This window comes from Pocillopora damicornis, chromosome 1, assembly GCF_964200805.1.
Source record: "Pocillopora damicornis chromosome 1, jaPocDami1.2, whole genome shotgun sequence".
Classification (NCBI taxonomy): Eukaryota; Metazoa; Cnidaria; class Anthozoa; order Scleractinia; family Pocilloporidae; genus Pocillopora; species Pocillopora damicornis.
The window spans coordinates 38,322,482-38,341,829 of NC_142670.1; the positions used below are offsets into that span (position 1 = coordinate 38,322,482).

At 39.6% G+C, this 19,348-nt stretch overlaps 3 protein-coding genes and 1 pseudogene across 4 annotated transcripts in view; 1 reads left to right on the top strand and 3 right to left on the bottom strand.

The window, feature by feature from the left end:
- The window catches only part of LOC149053705 (protein argonaute-2-like), an 82,362-nt pseudogene extending 77,457 nt beyond the window's left edge, over window positions 1-4,905 (top strand). The window contains exons 5-14 of the transcript XR_016188093.1: window positions 104-305; window positions 725-812; window positions 1,030-1,189; window positions 1,591-1,681; window positions 1,922-1,990; window positions 2,108-2,233; window positions 2,509-2,643; window positions 3,256-3,357; window positions 3,939-4,138; window positions 4,702-4,905. The product of XR_016188093.1 is annotated as a protein argonaute-2-like (transcript). The remainder of the gene's footprint in view (window positions 1-103; window positions 306-724; window positions 813-1,029; window positions 1,190-1,590; window positions 1,682-1,921; window positions 1,991-2,107; window positions 2,234-2,508; window positions 2,644-3,255; window positions 3,358-3,938; window positions 4,139-4,701) is intronic.
- A 9,598-nt stretch (window positions 4,906-14,503) lies between these two features.
- LOC149053717 (uncharacterized) lies at window positions 14,504-15,932 on the bottom strand. The gene has a single exon (XM_089211194.1). It carries the CDS (start codon window positions 15,804-15,806, stop codon window positions 14,646-14,648), a length of 1,161 nt encoding a protein of 386 aa, XP_089067320.1. The 5' UTR covers window positions 15,807-15,932; the 3' UTR covers window positions 14,504-14,645.
- Window positions 15,860-18,179, bottom strand: LOC149053718 (uncharacterized). The gene is made up of 4 exons (XM_089183522.1): window positions 17,021-18,179; window positions 16,427-16,891; window positions 16,116-16,297; window positions 15,860-15,901 (listed from the first exon to the last, which is right to left on the bottom strand). The coding sequence occupies exons 1-4, from the start codon at window positions 18,126-18,128 to the stop codon at window positions 15,860-15,862; spliced, it is 1,797 nt and encodes a 598-aa protein (XP_089039648.1). The 5' UTR covers window positions 18,129-18,179.
- Window positions 18,180-18,181: 2 nt separating this feature from the next.
- Window positions 18,182-19,316, bottom strand: LOC149053719 (uncharacterized). Its single transcript, XM_089183528.1, has 2 exons — window positions 18,247-19,316; window positions 18,182-18,212 (listed from the first exon to the last, which is right to left on the bottom strand). Exons 1-2 carry the CDS (start codon window positions 19,314-19,316, stop codon window positions 18,182-18,184), a joined length of 1,101 nt encoding a protein of 366 aa, XP_089039654.1.
- Window positions 19,317-19,348: the final 32 nt, after the last annotated feature.

Genomic DNA, 19,348 nt, shown 5'->3' on the forward strand with positions numbered 1-19,348 from the left:
AGAAAATTACTCCAGTCGCTGGTTATAAAACTATCTTCGTCTCCATATATTTTTATGCTGTTTTTGCACCGCCTAACTTTCATTTTCATTCTTTGCTTTCCAGGAGCATGGGATATGAGGGGGAAGCAGCTATTTCACGGCATTGAGATAAAAGTCTGGGCCATCGCTTGCTTTGTCGACCCACGGGAAGTCAACGACAGAGTATTGAAGAGCTTCGCCCATCAGCTGATGAAGATTAGTGGCGAGACTGGGATGCCAATCAATCTGAACCATGCTTCTGTAAATACGCTAAAAGAGCGGAGGATGTGAGTAGCTCAACTTCAAAATTCTCCTTAACATCGTGATAGGTTTACTTACGTTTGACTACTGTAGTTAAGTTAAAAAATCATTTATTGAGCAGTTCTCTGTGTATCGTTTCAAAAGTAAATTTCATTACTCTCAGGTAAAAACACACTCGAGGTGTTCCAATTGTCTTCATCTGTCTTCGAAACCGAGGAGACCTCTAGGAAAGGAAACTATTTTCAAATGCAAACTACCAGGAATGAAAATTTCCTATCTCCTACATGCAAAACAACTGGGAAAGACATTTGCATAGAAACTTGTATAGATAAATACGACCCTCATTCTTCGTTTTACAAAACTATATTCTAGTTTTCGCCTTGCGTGAATTATGTGTGAAGTGCAAGAGATGGAAGAGATTTGCCGTTTTGTTTTTTCTTGTCAGGTTGAGCCCATGTTTAAACATTTGAAATCTACCTTTGCCAATCTTCAGCTCATTATTCTTGTGTTGCCTGGGAAAACGCCCGTATATGGTGAGTTACAGAAAAAAAGGAAGGAGAGGCGACAAATTCACAGTGCGAGTATCTTTCAATACTGTCTGAATGACCGGCTGACAGACTGACCGGCTTACTGACTGTCTGACTAACTGACAGACTGACTGACTCACTGACTCACTGATTGAATGTTTTGACTTTGATCCTTTATAGATTGTAGATTCTCAATGTTGTATTGTTCACATTTCTCTTATAGCTGAAGTCAAACGAGTCGGTGATACAATGCTGGGAATCGCTACTCAGTGTGTCCAAGCTAAGAACGTCACCAAGTTCCAGGCCCAAACACTGTCAAATCTGTGCCTAAAGATAAATGCCAAGCTCGGAGGAATAAACAATATTTTGGCCCCAGATGTTCGGTAAGATTGATGTACTTAGTGGTACTTACAGGGGCAGGGAAGGGGGGAGGGATGGGGATACGCCAGGCTTGGAACGGATGGGAGAAGTTTGGGTTGTTGAGAGAACGTCTGTTCTTTACTAGTTCATGTATGCATATGCTCGGCAAATTACGTCCAGTTATCTTGGAATTTTCCTATTCTTTTGTCGTGTCACGATTAGATTTAACAGATCCCTCAGACGGCTCTGTAATGTTCTTATATTTCCTCGCTCGTTGGATGTCAATTTTCTATAGTCCCTCGTTTATACTTTGTTGATGACGACTGATCCCCCACTCCGTTCCCCCTCAAAATCCTCGTACCCTCGCTTTCCCTTGGGTGATAAATTACGACTGGTTCTTAAAAATTTGAATCCATGTTTACAGACTTCCTGTGTTTCGTGAACCTGTGATATTTCTTGGAGCTGATGTAACTCACCCTGCAGCTGGGGATGAAAAACGACCATCAATTGCTGCTGTAAGTTGAGCGTTGTTTTATTCGGTATCTCTCCTGTTCTGTTTGTTTCGTAGTTTTTGTTGTTCTTGTTATTTTTACGTGTCCTTTTTTCTCTCCAATATTGTCACAGTGAAGCCCGTGGAATTTGTTGCAAGAACTTTCCCCATTTGTACAAATGCACTCAGCGATATGAATTTACCTTGACTTGAAAACAAATAGATTATAAATGGAAAACCTAAAGATAATTTTTTGTGTTTGTAGGTTGTCGGCAGTATGGATGCTCATCCCAGCCGGTACTGTGCTTCAGTTCGAGTTCAGACACATCGACAGGTACGATAGTCGCGCGAGAATGCAGTCGAAGTCGCACTCCATGAGCTTTTGAAGAAAACATTTTGTTATTCCTACTCTCACGTGATCTTAGACTCCGCTCAATTATTTATTTTACAGGAAATCATTGCCGAATTAGCGGCCATGGTCCGCGAGCTATTGATTCAGTTTTATCGTTCGACGAGACACAAGCCAGTCAGGATCATTTTCTACCGTGATGGAGTCAGTGAAGGCCAGTTTAGACAGGTGAGGTAGTGATGGTAGTTACAGGGGTTCATGGGTGAATATTATTTGCTGCCTATTCCTGCCGAATATTTTTCCGTTTTACGTTGTTTAAACTGAGGAGTATTGCTGCTCCTTTTTTATTCTAAATAAGACAGTAATACTTTGAAACTTGTGTCTTTGCCAAAAACATTGCATACAATAACACATACAGGAAGACCAGTCAGTGTTCAATAGTGTACGAAGTTCTTCGCGAACTTTTAGAACTAAAATTGTTATGGCCCTAAATTTGTCACTAGGTGTTGTGTCACGAATTAAAAGCCATCCGTGAGGCTTGCATCAAGCTGGAAGTTGGCTACCAGCCGGGCATCACTTTCATTGTTGTGCAGAAAAGACATCACACCAGATTTTTCTGTCAGGATAAAGAGGACATGGTATGGCTTATGAAACTGGCTCGCCATGTTTTACTTCTTCTTCAATATCTTTCTGTAAATTTTAGACGAAAATGTCTCGAGAGCGTATTTATCTTCTTAGGTACAAAAATATAATTTTGGGGAGGAAAGTAGTGGAAAACACAACGTTTTCCTGGAGGTTTAGTTAGAGCACTAGCCCCAGTTTCCCCCGCCCGCAGGCCTTCACTCATCAATGTGCTGTAAACAAACCACTCGCGTGGCTATGCGCGCGGGATTGCGCAGATTTTTATTTCTCTTAACTCAAGAGAAAGGGAGGAAAGTGTTTCTTAATCCCTTTCAGCCTAATACCAGTCTTCATATTCTCCGTTCTGTTCTCTTTACATTTCCTAAGGTAATGACAAGGGGAATTTTTCCAAAAATTAAGAGCTTCTTCAGCTAATGATCAATTCCCTTATTCTCTTCAGGGATGATATTGTAAGGAGAAATTAGATGCTTGTCACTCTTTGGGGTCAAAGTGTTGAAAGGGAAAAAACGGATCATCAATGTGTCCTTACTCCTATTGCTGAATTTGGCGGATTCCGCTTCATTTAGGTTTTCACACATTTAATATTTGTTTGTTGTGGTTGGTTTTAGTGTGGAAATAGTCAAAACGTGCCCCCCGGAACCACAGTTGATGTTGGTATAACTCACCCCACTGAGTTTGACTTCTACCTCTGCAGTCACGCTGGAATTCAGGTAAGGCTTTGTCACTCTCTAATTCTCAGGGCTTAGTAACATAAAAACTCTCCCCAGATTTTTTGTTAAACATAAAGCAAACAGTTGGTGAGAATACTTACACTTTGTATCAGTTGGTCCTGATGTGAACTTGATGGAACACTAGATTCTCTTGGCAAATTTACAATGGAGTTTGAATCGGCTAGTAGGGAGAATTAACAATCACATCTTGGGAATTTACTACGTACCTAGATTCCTCGCGGAAATAGAGGATTTATTGGTGTCTGGGAGGACCGAATTATTTAAAAAAGGGATCAGAAGAAGAATTTAAATTCCAATCGTTCTTCGAGAGTTTTCTGACCTCTCCTCCCTTTTGCGGGGGGATTTCTAAGCTCCTTAGCACGCCCAATTCATGCCATTTGTATTTCGTGGCCTTTCTTATCAAAAGCAAAAGTCTAGATACAACACCGGGTTACACAGCTGCCCAACTTAATGCTGCTTTCCGTAGCATGAAGCGATCCGTAGTATCACCACCCCCTGGCTTGTTTGGTTGTGTTTAGAACAAAGACAAGACGCTAATGAACCCCCCATTCCTCTTGCAGGGCACCAGCCGACCTTCGCATTATCACGTCCTGTGGGACGACAATAATTTCAAAGCAGACGAGATCCAGGCCCTCACATATCAGTTGTGTCATACTTACGTCAGGTGCACACGAGCAGTATCCATACCAGCCCCCGCGTATTATGCGCATTTGGTGGCATTCAGAGCGCGATTTCATTTGATAGAAAGAGAACGGGAAAGGTGAGACATTGTGCACAGTAGACGAAGAGTGTCCCCAGTCATGAAAGATGGTGAAATTCCACATAACCTAATAAACTTTACTGGCCAAGGCATAAATATGACTGATGATTGGAAATTTGGGAATTTTTTTTTACCATAAAAGTGAGATCAGAAAATATTATCACATTCCCGGGCAGGGAAATTGAACTTGGTGGAATTTGACTCTTTGACTTCCGGATAAGGACTGTAGAAGCTTTGCGAGCAAAAAGTCTTAATTCCTGGAGAAACCCACGAAATCTGAAATCGTAGGGCAGGGGATACAGGGGGAGTTATCTACGGTTTAGGGGATAGGCGGAGGAGGGGGAATGAGGCCCAAGGGACGGGTAAATTAAGGGCTTGATTGTTGAAGGATGATTGAGGTCCTTTTGGTAGAGGGGGTTTGAAATCCAAGGGGTAGGGATATTTGAGAGCCGAGGGGTAAAGGACTCCAAGCTTAGCTTGCTGGAGGAAGGTGAGTTTAAATTCTAATTCTTTCTGTTACACCTGATATTAGTGAAACTATTTTTGCAATTCTTTCCATTCAGCCCTGAGAATGGTTCGTCTTGCAGCGGTGGTCATGGAGAGGACAGAAGCCCGCAGATTTTGGCAAAAGCTGTCCAAGTTCACCCTGAGATGTTAAAAGGAATGTACTTCGCTTGAAGACACTTTGTAAAGAGTAACATAATTAGTTACCGACTAATGTAATACTTATAAGAAAACACAGGATATTTATCTTTTGTCTTACAAAAGTCAACCACTTCTTTAGAGATACTTTCAGCACGAGGAGATAAAATTCGTATCCCCAAGCGGCCATGTAATGTTCTGTTTATTTTATAGATGCTGATGAAATTCCTACATAATTTCAAAAGAACCGGCCGCGTGCCTGAACGGGAAACTCTCTTGTAATTGGCTAATCATGTTAGTAACCATGGCGACATCAATATCCTCGCACGTGAAAAATAAAAATAGTATCTTCACTGCGCGCGATGAAGATATGATTTTTTTAGTGAAAGGAAAAATCCTGGTATTTCATCAGTATCTATGTAATAAACACCCTTATCACGCAGCGCCATCTTGGATTGCGTGGTGCACCGAATCGAGGCTGGACGGGCATAAGATATAGGCGTGTGTTACGTTACAGTGTTTTCAGTTAAGTTTACAAGCAAGCATGGCCCACGATCTTAAACGAAATCCAAAAAAACACACGAAATATCGCCGTCGATTTCACAAAATAAGACCGAAGAAACCTTGATGCCATTTCCGATCTCACATAAGTTTCTCCTGTTATGCTACACTGTGGCCGTCAAAACCGTTCAGAAAACGCCACTAATGTAACTTTTTCATGACGAAGATCGCTGATGGAGTTCGTAAGCGTTCAAAAAACAGAAAACAGTACCTTAGATTCGATTTACTCTGTGCCCACTCTGATTGCGTAGCATCTTGGTAGCGTTATTTTCAATATGGAGATGAAAATGATAGAAATCGACAGATTTTGACCGAATATTCCGTAAAAGCTGATCGTACATTCGAAACTAGGAACCATACACCTTTATGCAGCGACTTAGGACAAGAGCGGCTCCGACCTGTAATTGGACGATAAAAATACTAACAGTTAATAGGTTATGTCTCAACTACTTGCTCGTGAGTATTGTTTGTAAATCGTATGATAAAATCTGAAATAAAGTAGATCTCAAGGATTAAATGACAGAGTCAGGAAACTAAAACATAAAAACATATTCAACTATAAAATGATTCAAACTCTTGGTTTCCGAGAAAAAAAATTGCTTTAAGGCCTTTGTAAAGCTTACTACTGATGTCATTTTTCGTATAGTTATAGGTAAACTGTTTGATAGTTGACATTTGGTAACACTGAAAGTTTTACCGCCATCTAATTTACGTTTAAACTTTGGGCAAACTAAGTTGTAGTTTGCATATCTAGTGTTGCGAGAGTGAAGATCACTAATACGTGTTAAAAGGCGAGTAATATACGCAGGCATTTCTCCTCGTAGTCTCTCAAATGCAATTAGATATATGGAAATTTTAGCCTCCTCATATAAAGGTAACCAACTTAAATCATCAAATAATCTGACAGAAGAGGCCTTAGAACTAGCATCCATAATAAATCTAGCTGCATGACTTTCTTCATCGGCGCTGATCAAAAATTCAAGACATAAAAAAGTGCAAACCCACGCTAATCTTAAATTTTTTATCTCTGACTTCAATTCGCAGAATATTTTTTAATCATGGTAAACACGAGATTGACAAAAAAATAGCACTGAATAATACAGTAGGTAAGCCTTGTGATATTTCATTTTAATAAACTTCAACATGAAGCAAGTTTAATTTATTGATGAATTAATTCACAATAAAATTAACAGCATCCCATTCGTAGATTTTTCATATAGGGTTAAAGAAATGTATCAAAGAAAAGCCCTTACGTCGTTTAAAGCCTTGCTCAATAAAGCGAACTGAACCCCGAATTCTTGGATCGCTTACTAACGATCGTGTTTCCTTTCGGAAATCCAGAATAATTGTAGCGGTAAATTTTCACAAATACGTGGAATGAAACAAAGAAACGGGCCTGGTTATCCTGGAAATGAGTTTTGAAATTAATCCAAACAGAATTATCTCGTTTATAAGTGCATCATTTACGCAAATCGCAGCGAAATTACGTCCTGAACTTGTTGGGGAGAACAGCAACCCTAACTCCGGAAGTCGAAATAGAGTCGTGTCCAGACTATCCACGCGCTTTCCCGTTCTGAATTGACGTTCTCATCCTCTTGCTAAATCACTCTATTTGCAGAAACCAAAATCCTCAAAGAGAAAACGAAATGGACAGTTCGAGTTTTGAAGGTTTTCACACTCAGATTGCAAGCTTACTAACGGTATTAAAAATCAAACACAGCTAACACTCGTGTAGTATATATAGTTCCGTGTTAAAAAACAAAACAGAACAAAACAGGAATGATAAAAAATATAGTCAAACTGGCATAACAGTGGAAGTTCATACTAATCATGACGGTGTCAGAGCGACCGCGATCGTGCTGAGGTCCTACGCGGCTAGCTCATCATGGCGTTATTATAAAACAAACAGAGAAGCCTTGACTGTGCTCTGTTCTCTTGTAAAGCACTTAGAAGCAACTAAGTGGAGAGAAATACTCGAATACGTTTCGTGTTTCTCCCTACTCTTCTTTCGTGCTCTAACCGTTTCCTGTGCGCTTTACAACAGAACAGAACACAACCAAGGTTTCTCTATTTGTTAAATGGAATTTTCATTATAAGGTTCCAGGATGCTAAAGTGTGGAATGATATAAGCGGTGACATAAAGCTTCTCTCTCTCAAATGTTTTAATACGAAGTTTAAGTCAATTCTTATTGCTAAACATCAATTGTAGATATGCCAAGATTAAATTTTTTGTGGTTTTCCGATGTTAAATACTGACATAGTTAGCTTTCATTTGTTGTCTTTCCTGTGGTCACACAACTTTTTAAATATATATTTACCTGTAGAAGGTCGTCCACTAAAAAAGTAGGCTTAGTAGTTAGGCATATTAAAAGTATATTTTTGTAGAGGTAAATGAATCGTACGTCATATATTAGTCAGAATTTTATTAGCTCAATCAGTTCATGAAAATGGAAGTAGCTGTAAGAAATGTTAAAAAACAAAATCAAACGAATTAAAAGAAGTGTGTAAAGCGTGTCGGTCATGAATGTTGTTTGTGTCGTGGTTCAACTTTAGTCTCACCCAAGAAACATTGAATTTAATGAGACTTTCAACTGAACGTGCTGCGAGTGACGAGCGTAGGTGATGTCCAGAGCAGAGCCTTTTCATCTTTGGACTTTTGTGGTTTCTTATTTCTTGTGGTATTGTGGTAAGAGTGTTTTTTGTGCGTGGTAACCACTCACCTTTCACCTTTGTGACTTAACACAAACTACAGTTCACTTACAATGCAATATACCTAAAATTGTCATACGCTATCATGTTTTCAATGTCTTATTAAAGGATGAATTTTTGAGAACAAGTTCGATTTTAATGCGTCTGAAAATACATGGTCATTGATTTTCCCACCTAAAATCTGTTTAGACTTGTTCAAGTCACGTAGCCAGATTGTAATGGTTTTCTCTCTGTCTATTTATTTATTTATTTATTTATAATAACTTCATTTGCCTAAATAATAAGATAATAATAATAATAATAATAATAATAATAATATAAAAAAGCAGAGATAATAATTAAAACATATATACAAACAGATAAAAAATAAAAATAACATCGAAATGCAAAGTGGCAAAAAGGGTCAAGCCAGAGAGGAACTAAATCCTCATTAACGGCAGCCCCCAGAATAAAAGCAATATGCAACTAGACCCTGTGAGCAGGGTAACTGGGATACCTGGATGGTACTGGATCCTTGGAATCAAGTGTAGTGATACTACGGGTGTCGGACTAGTATACTGAAATAGTGCGCTCAAGTCTGGCCAAGGGCATACACCTATTTCAAAACATAGGCATGCTATGCGTGCAAGAGTTCCTTTTTTGTAGGGTGGGTGGATTACTTGAAACATTGTGAGTGATGTCTACATTCTTACAAAAGGAGAGAAGAATATTAATGTGGGAAAGAACGAAAATGTCGAATTACCTCACTCACAGGTATTTTGTGGGAGATTATGTGTGTTTTGCGAATAAATGTAACAAAAAATAAACTGTATTGGTGCCACGGATACCTGTTAGTAAAAAATGCAGACAGCAGACTGCAGACCGGATACAAAATATAGACTGCAGACTGCAAAGTGGGTACAAAATGCAGACTATGAATCTGAAGAGTTTTTACGTCTGGTATATAATAACATGTCATCTTACAGCTTACCGAGCGTCACGCAATCGCTTTTCTGCAATCCGCCTTCACGATTATTTGCACTATTGTGGAATATTCCTGGCCCATTTCTTGATGAAAATCGATCGCAATATTATTTCAAGCCTTCAATATAGTCTTCTTACTTTGCGCGCGAGTTGGTTGGTGTGATGTCTGTACAGATTTTATCAACGTAATAAAAGTAGATGATGTGAACAACAGTGATGGTAAAGCAAGCTTAAAACGGCAGAAATCGCCAGAAAATACAACGGATACACAGGGTATGAGTAAGTTTTATTGATTTTATGAGAAAAATGTTCATATTTCGAAATATGTATCGTTGTAAATCGACCATACTTCGTTCCCTATACTATTCCTTATAACGTGCAGTTTCTCTCGTAACTTAACACCGAGTCACACAGCGCGTGACGCGTTCATGAATTAATCGTTGGCTTTTACTCGAGACGTAAGCTTGGGCCACTTGTGACAAGACAATTGCGTAAACAATATTTAACATAACAACATTATACACAAAAAAACACTGGGTTTTGGATCACGTATTTATTAAAAAAGAATATCCATACAACTACAATGAAAACAAACGTAAGATTCACCTTTCTGATCGTGAAATTAATACCATTCGTACTGTTATCGTAGCTACGTTCCTTGCCATCAAGTGAATCCAACATGTCGTCTTTCTTCACAAGCAGTTTGCATCCCATATAGTTATGTTCTTCAGTCTCGCGGTAGTAGCGTTGTTCAATAGATTGCATAGAGTATATGCAGTTTGGTTTCAGATTTCAGATTTTGCTTTTTACAACAAGTGAACGTTTTTCAACTAAGACATTGGCATATTTAGCATACAAGGCATTCAAGGCCATCATGGCTTTCAAGCGTTCGCGACTCAATCCGTTCCAAAATTACCGCTCAATAACATCTTTCAGTGTGGATTAGCCGCGATTAATACGACTTGTATATGCGTCTGTAAGTATTTTGCGCGTTTGCGCTATAATGCTCCAGGAGATCGCAATCCAAATACGTTGAAATGCAAAACAACTGACTAAAGAGTTTCATGAGCAAAATCTCGTGTTCGTCATGTGACCCGGCCCTGTCTGTGCATGACAACGTCAATCATCATCAAGATAACACGCGTGATCGGCATGTGAACACCTCATTCGATCACAGTTAGTTGTCATGGTGTCGAGGGATAACACGCGTGATCAGTATGTGAACACCTCATTGGATCACAGTTAGTTGTCATGGTGTTGAGGGCCCAATGACCTCTGGGTACTATTGCGCAATTTTTCCATTTTGTGGCGGAGGAAAAAAAAAAAAAAAACGACAAAAAAACAAAGGCATTTTATGACTGGGCTACCACAGGTATCCCAGTAATAAAAATAGAACTAAAATGTAAAGGTAAAAATTATTTGAAAAAAATCTTAATTGATAAATAGATATTGGTGCAATATTATTGATATTATTTAAAAATGTGTTCTTTCAGTTTTTTTTTAAACTTACTAGCAGAGCTAGAGCTAATTATGTCACTTGGCAAGTCATTCCAGATTTTTATATATTTATACCAAAAAGAGTTCTTGAGGATATTTGTTCGAGCATAAGGCGTCCAGATTTTGACATTGTTGGTAGATCTCGTCCGACTATTGGAGAAAGTTAAGTAATTACATAAGTCTACTCTTGAAAAACCATTAATGAATTTGAATAATTGCACTAAACTAAGAAATTCACGACGCGAGTTGAGTGTTGGCCAGCCAAGATACTCCAAACGTTCACTATAGTCGATAGAACTACCAAGGATCCACCTGGAAGCATTCCTTTGCACTCTTTCAAGCTTATCAGACAGATATTGTTGATGTGGATTCCAAACAGGACATGCATACTCAACAATTGGCCGAACCATACACTTATATCCAATTGTTATTGCTTCAGAGCATTTTCCAAATGTGCGCTTTAGTAGGCCAAGTATCTTATTTGCTTTAGCAGCAACAGAGAGAACATGCGGTTTCCAAGATAAGTCAGATGATATAATGACTCCAAGATGTTTGTGTGTTTTAACCTGTTCCAGTGGGATTGAATTGATGTTGTACGAGCATGGTGTTACAGATCTAGATCTTGTGATTCTCATACATTTGCATTTAGATGCTTTAAGTTTCAAAAGCCACTTTTTACACCAGTCTACGATCTGAGACAAGCTTTCACACACAGGTTGATGAACAGATGATGGCTGATCTTAAGACTTAATGCTAAGCATATTTTTGATGATCTTCATTGTAGAGTTTTAGCCCCTTCACCAGGACTGCTGACCAATTCATTATTCCCTCCCCCCCCCCCCTATGATATCGCTACAAAGGCAAGCAGATTGGTGACGAGAATAAAGAAAAGGGATGTTGTCTGATCAACTCCCAAATTCTCAGAGTTAGCATATCCATGTCAATCAGCAAAGAAAATCACTGTTTGAGAAATGTAGGGAGGAAATGGGTAAGATAAACAGAAGATTCCTCTAATATTTGTGGTTCTGAAGCAACTCTAATAAGAGAATTTTAGTCGCCGGAGTGTGTTTGAATAAACTCATTTAATTTGACCTCATCTTCCGGTCAGTCTGGCGGAAGAGGTAAAGAGGCGCCATGTAAACATGCCACTCATCTTGTGTTGCTCAGCCAAAATTTTATATTTGAACTGCGCATTTTCAACGAGATGAACTATTTAAAGGAATGACATCCCAGGTTCGCGACCTACAGATACATTTTTAAAGCTTGCTTTTTTCGGTCTTTGCAATTAAAGGGGTTTTATGGTCGAAAGATGATTAAATTTTTCATGAATAATCCCAATTCCTCTGGACTTTTCCTATAGTTGAAGTCGCATTAAAAATACTTTTATACAAATATATTGATCTGACAGTAAAAGGCCCCCATTTCCCTCTCAAAGATTGAGTATTGAAAGTAATCATGCTCTACGATTAATTATCTCAAAGGTCACTTTAATGATAAGGCTGTACGAAAAAAAGAGCAAAAATTTCAGGGAACATGTATTTTTTTTCCTTCAACGACTAAATAAATACTGTTTTAACCTCGACTTGCGACTCAGAAATTTTCCCCTGAGAGATTTTAAAAAATTCCTAGTCATAGTCATGATATCAATATTGTTTCAAACCTTATCAGAAGTCTTAGAGTATATTTACACCTGTAAAGAATTAAACTTGACTAATTACATGCTTGAATGTTCAGATCATTTACTGAAGTAGTGATGCCTCTTGTTGTATTACTGGTACTTCAGTAAATTAACTGCCTTAGCTGTCAGTAAGGCCGTGAGCCAAGCGTTTCTGACTTCTGCAGACGAAAATCTCAACATTCAAATACTCCCATCAACCTGGGAAATCTTAATACACATGGAGTTCTGAACAGTCAAAGACGTGACATTGGACATCATTAAGATCTCGGAGAACACCAGCACTTCTTCCCTCTTCTCATAACAGTACAGCTTATCTTCCAACAGCACAAAGCGTCTCCTATGCCAACTTGGTCTTCTTCTGAACACAGCGCACTCTTTTGGCCGGCAAAAATCTCCTTCTTGAGACGACAACAAACTACTGAAGTTGTTGTTTATAAAACGATAAGATGGAGGCGAATACGGAAGGCAGCTCTTTCCTTTGGTTAGTTTTTTCGTCTGCTTCGGCAAAGGCTCTTTCCAGAATTTCGGTTTTACCTGCCAAAGGCAGGTTTCACTGCGTGTCTTGTAAAGCTTCTCCATAACTGATGAATACAATTTTGCGGGTGAGATGTACTATGTCGAAGTAATTTAGAAGGGGAGGAGGAGAGGGTAGGGGAGGGGCTCGAAGGGGAACCAGGAGGGTACCTCTTACATTTATCGAACTTGACCATTTACCAAGTTATTTACTAAAAAAAATCAATTTAAATGTTGTTATGTTTTTATTCTACTACATTTTAAAAGTTATCAATTCATTACAAATTAAACAATGTCTCATAACTGAAAAGTCTCCCAGCCGTACCACAAGACAACACTAAAAAAACACACTAATAAGCATCTAACCAACGAGAACATTCAGCCATGTGGTATGATCATCCAAATGACATTTGTCACTTTTCAAGGACCAGAATTGAACTTACAATTTCTCACTTGATTGTTATAATAACTTCTGTTCATTTCTTTGAAACCAAAGCCATAGCCACTGACAAGATTTTGGACTACTTCCATCGGGATGATCAAAGCATATGGTCATCTGTCACTCCAAAGTTCCAACAAAGTATAACGATAAAAATATATAGATTATAGTTCCAATAATATATAATAGCCTCAATGACTAATGTAATGAACTGTTAGTCTAAAACTTGACACAAGTTCCACTTTGGAATATAAGAAAAGAATGCCACATCATCTGCATATCTTTGAGAAAAACTGATAATTAAGGCTAAAGTTTAGAAATGAATAACGAGTATATAACTGAATTATATGGGAATGTTAAAACATCCATACACACTATTCTACATTGAGTTTGGTGATAACAAATAACAGTGTACTGCACTTCTCATCTTAAAATACGCATCTTATTAAAAATAATAAAACAATTAAGATACAAAGTTCCAGAGTACCTGGTTAAAGGGGTTTTTGAAAGAGCTCTTGTTTCCTCGATGGGACATCTTTAACTCCCATAAGTAACCAAGACAGAACTTCTCCTTACAGTTTCAATACAATATCAAGCAAGCAAATGATGAGAATAAAGAAAAATATCAACAAGGGAAATATTGGTTGATCCGATACCAAATTCTCTAAATTAACATCAAAAGAGTTGTATGGCAGACAGTAAGGAGAATTACTGATGAGATCTTGGGAGTGAAAGGGTTAAAGCTCTACATTTGAGTTCATATATGATTGAATGAAATAAACTACAACTCGATGACAGAAGCCTGAAGGTTGAAAAATTTGAACTTAACCCTTTAACCCCTTACAGTGACTTGCATCTAATTTCTCCTTACAATATCACCCTTGAATCACATATTAAGGTCATGAGAATAACGGAAATGATCAACAACTACAGAAGCTCTTGATCGATAAGCTAATTCTTCCTGTCAGCACCTTAGGACCTGAACGACGTTTCAGTCCATAAAAAGCCCGATATTCATTATGATTACGGTTATATTTTATCAATCAACTCTTCTGACTTCGTGTTATTATTTGTTCTCCGAAAAAAAAAGGTACTGACCGAAAAATGAATAAGTCGTTTACCAGTACTGAGCTCAATATTGCCACTCGAGATCATATAAGTCGAATTATAAGGAAAAAAAAAGGGAAACAAAAAATACCAATAGTTCGCCAAGTAATCTTGACTGAGCGTTTGTTTAATAACGAACATATTTTCCGCCAAGAAAGTTTTGTATCTTTGTCTCACCAACGAAAGTCCTCCGTAAAGAATGCTGTAAAACCGGTAAGATAGGTAAGGTTTTAAATTTCTGTAACTATTCAGCTTTTTGGTGACTACCGTCAATATTATATAAGTAAAAATGAGAAATACCTCAAAATTCATCGTTTGTGAGCCTGCATCCCTAAACACTCGTGCGGTTTAAAGCGGTGTTCGTTAAGGGCCTTTAATAGGAGACTAACAAATAAAAACTAATGTCCTCCCTCGCTAAGTAGGAACTTTACGGCCACAGTTTTACCATACTTTTTTGCGCCATTGTCTAAAAGATAATTTACAGCTTCAATCTTGCCACGAGCTGCAGCAAACATCAGTGGTGTAGCTCCTCTATTATCTTTTAGATCGATCTCTAGACCACGTGACATTAGTGTCTCGATGATGGCGACACAACCACTCTGTGCAGCGAAGTGCAGTGAATTTCTTCCTGACTGGTCTCTAATAGAGAGATAAGCCCCCTTGTCTAAAAGATAATTTACAGCTTCAATCTTGCCACAAGCTGCAGCCGACATCAATGGTGTAGCTCCGCTATTATCTTTTAGATCGATCTCTAGACCACGTGACATTAGTGTCTCGATGATGGCAACATTACCACTCTGTGCAGCGACGTGCAGTGAATTTCTTCCTGACTGGTCTCTAATAGAGAGATCAGCCCCCTTGTCTAAAAGATAATTTACAGCTTCAATCTTCCTATAAGCTGCAGCCAACATCAATGGTGTAGCTCCGCTATTATCTTTTGTATCGATCTCTAGACCACGTGACATTAGTGTCTCGATGATGGCGACATTACCACTCTGTGCGGCGGCGTGCAGTACATTTCTTCCTGACTGGTGTCTAATAGAGAGATCAGCCCACTTGTCTAAAAGATAATTTACAGCTTCAATCTGGCCACAAGTTGTAGCCAACATCAATGGTGTAGCTCCGCTATTATCTTTTAGATCGATCTCTAGACCATGTGACATTAGTGTCTCGATGATTGCGACATTACTACCCTGTGCAGCGAAGTGCAGTGAATTCCTTCCTGACTGGTCTCTAATAAAGGGATCGGCTCCAATGTCTAAAAGATAATTTACAGTTTCAATCTTGCCAGAAGCTGCAGCCAACATCAATGGTGTAGCTCCGCTATTATCTTTTGGATCAACCTCTAGACCACGTGGCATTAGTGTCTCGATGATTGCGATATTACCACCGTGTGCAGCATCGTGCAGTAAATTTCTTCCTGACTGGTTTCTAAGAGAGGGATCGGCTCCATTGTCTAAAAGATAATTTACAGCTTCAATCTTGCCACAAGCTGCAGCCAACATCAGTGGTGAAGATCCGCTATTATCTTTTAGATCGATCCCTAGACCACGTGACATTAGTGTCTCGATGATGGCGACATTACCACTCTGTGCAGCGGCGTGCAGTAAATTTATTCCTGACTGGTGTCTGATAGAGAGATCAGCCCCCTTGTCTAAAAGATAATTTACAGCTTTAATCTTACCACGAACTGCAGCCAACATCAATGGTGTAGCTCCGCTATTATCTTCTAGATCGATCTCTAGACCACGTGATATTAGTGTCTCGATGATTGCGACATTACTACCCTGTACAGCGAAGTGCAGTGAATTCCTTCCTGACTGGTCTCTAATAAAGAAATCGGCCCCAATGTCTAAAAGATAATTTACAGTTTCAATCTTGCCAGAAGCTGCAGCCAACATCAATGGTGTAGCTCCGCTATTATCGTTTGGATCAACCTCTAGACCACGTGGCATTAGTGTCTCGATGATTGCGATATTACCACCGTGTGCAGCATCGTGCAGTAAATTTCTTCCTGACTGGTTTCTAAGAGAGGGATCGGCTCCATTGTCTAAAAGATAATTTACAGCTTCAATCTTGCCACAAGCTGCAGCCAACATCAGTGGTGAAGATCCGCTATAATCTTTTAGATCGATCCCTAGACCACGTGACATTAGTGTCTCGATGATGGCGATATTACCACTCTGTGCAGCGGCGTGCAGTAAATTTATTCCTGACTGGTGTCTGATAGAGAGATCAGCCCCCTTGTCTAAAAGATAATTTACAGCTTCAATCTTACCACGAACTGCAGCCAACATCAATGGTGTAGCTCCGCTATTATCTTCTAAATCGATCTCTAGACCACGTGATATTAGTGTTTCAACGATGGCAACATTACCACCCTTTGAAGCGGTGTGCAATGAATTTCTTCCTGACTGGTCTCTAATAGAGGGATCGGCTCCATTTTCTAAAAGAAAATTTATAGCTTCAATCTTGCCACAAGCTGCCGCCAACATTAATGGTGTAGCTCCGCTATTATCTTTCAGATCGATTTCTAGACCACTTGACATTAGTGTCTCGATGATGGCGACATTACCACTCTGTGCAGCGACGTGCAGTGAATTTCTTCCTGACTGGTGTCTAATAGAGAGATCAGCCCCCTTGTCTAAAAGATAATTTACAGCTTCAATCTTGCCACAAGCTGCAGCCAACATCAATGGTGTAGCTCCGCTATTATCTTTTGTATCGATCTCTAGACCACGTGACATTAGTGTCTCGATGATGGCGACATTACCACCCTGTGCAGCGACGTGCAGTGAATTTCTTCCTGACTGGTTTCTAAGGGAGGGATCGGCTCCATTGTCTAAAAGATAATTTACAGTTTCAATCTTGCCAGAAGCTGCAGCCAACATCAATGGTGTAGCTCCGCTATTATCTTTTGGATCAACCTCTAGACCACGTGGCATTAGTGTCTCGATGATTGCGATATTACCACCGTGTGCAGCATCGTGCAGTAAATTTCTTCCTGACTGGTTTCTAAGAGAGGGATCGGCTCCATTGTCTAAAAGATAATTTACAGCTTCAATCTTGCCACAAGCTGCAGCCAACATCAGTGGTGAAGATCCGCTATTATCTTTTAGATCGATCCCTAGACCACGTGACATTAGTGTCTCGATGATGGCGACATTACCACTCTGTGCAGCGGCGTGCAGTAAATTTATTCCTGACTGGTGTCTGATAGAGAGATCAGCCCCCTTGTCTAAAAGATAATTTACAGCTTTAATCTTACCACGAACTGCAGCCAACATCAATGGTGTAGCTCCGCTATTATCTTCTAGATCGATCTCTAGACCACGTGATATTAGTGTCTCGATGATTGCGACATTACTACCCTGTACAGCGAAGTGCAGTGAATTCCTTCCTGACTGGTCTCTAATAAAGAAATCGGCCCCAATGTCTAAAAGATAATTTACAGTTTCAATCTTGCCAGAAGCTGCAGCCAACATCAATGGTGTAGCTCCGCTATTATCGTTTGGATCAACCTCTAGACCACGTGGCATTAGTGTCTCGATGATTGCGATATTACCACCGTGTGCAGCATCGTGCAGTAAATTTCTTCCTGACTGGTTTCTAAGAGAGGGATCGGCTCCATTGTCTAAAAGATAATTTACAGCTTCAATCTTGCCACAAGCTGCAGCCAACATCAGTGGTGAAGATCCGCTATAATCTTTTAGATCGATCCCTAGACCACGTGACATTAGTGTCTCGATGATGGCGATATTACCACTCTGTGCAGCGGCGTGCAGTAAATTTATTCCTGACTGGTGTCTGATAGAGAGATCAGCCCCCTTGTCTAAAAGATAATTTACAGCTTCAATCTTACCACGAACTGCAGCCAACATCAATGGTGTAGCTCCGCTATTATCTTCTAAATCGATCTCTAGACCACGTGATATTAGTGTTTCAACAATGGCAACATTACCACCCTTTGAAGCGGTGTGCAATGAATTTCTTCCTGACTGGTCTCTAATAGAGGGATCGGCTCCATTTTCTAAAAGAAAATTTATAGCTTCAATCTTGCCACAAGCTGCCGCCAACATTAATGGTGTAGCTCCGCTATTATCTTTCAGATCGATTTCTAGACCACTTGACATTAGTGTCTCGATGATGGCGACATTACCACTCTGTGCAGCGACGTGCAGTGAATTTCTTCCTGACTGGTTTCTAAGGGAGGGATCGGCTCCATTGTCTAAAAGATAATTTACGGCTTCAATCTTGCCATTAGCTGCAGCCACTATCAATGGTGTAGCTCCGCTATTATCTTTTAGATCGGTCTCTAGACCACGGGATATTAGTGTCTCAATGATGGACACATTAGCACCCTTTGAAGCGGCGTGCAATGAATTTCTTCCTGACTGGTCTCTAATAGAGGGATCAGCTCCGTTGTCTAAAAGATAATTTACGGCTTCAGTCTTGCCACAAGCTGCAGCCAACATCAATGATGTAGCTCCGCTTTTATCTTTTAGATCGATATCTAGACCACTTGACATTAGTGTTTCGATGATGGCGACATTACCACTCTGTGCAGCGACGTGCAGTGAATTTCTTCCTAACTGGTCTCTAATAGAGAGATCAGCCCCCTTGTCTAAAAGATAATTTACAGCTTCAATCTTGCCACAAATTTCAGCCAACATCAATGGTGTAGCTCCGCTATTATCTTTTAGATCGATCTCTAGACCACGTGACATTAGTGTCTCGATGACGGCGACATTACCACCCTGTGCAGCGACGTGCAGTGAATTTCTTCCAGACTGGTTTCTAAGAGAGGGATCGGCTCCATTGTCTAAAAGATAATTTACGGCTTCAATCTTGCCATTAGCTGCAGCCACTATCAATGGTGTAGCTCCTCTATTATCTTTTAAATCAATCTCTAGATCACGTAACATTAGTGTCTCGATGATTGCGACATTACCATCCTGTGAAGCGGCGTGCAGTGAATTTCTTTCTGACTGGTCTCTAATAGAGGGATCGGCTCCATTGTCTAAAAGATAATTTACAGCTTCAATCTTGGCACAAGCTGCAGCCAACATCAATGGTGTAGCTCCGCTATTATCTTTTAGAT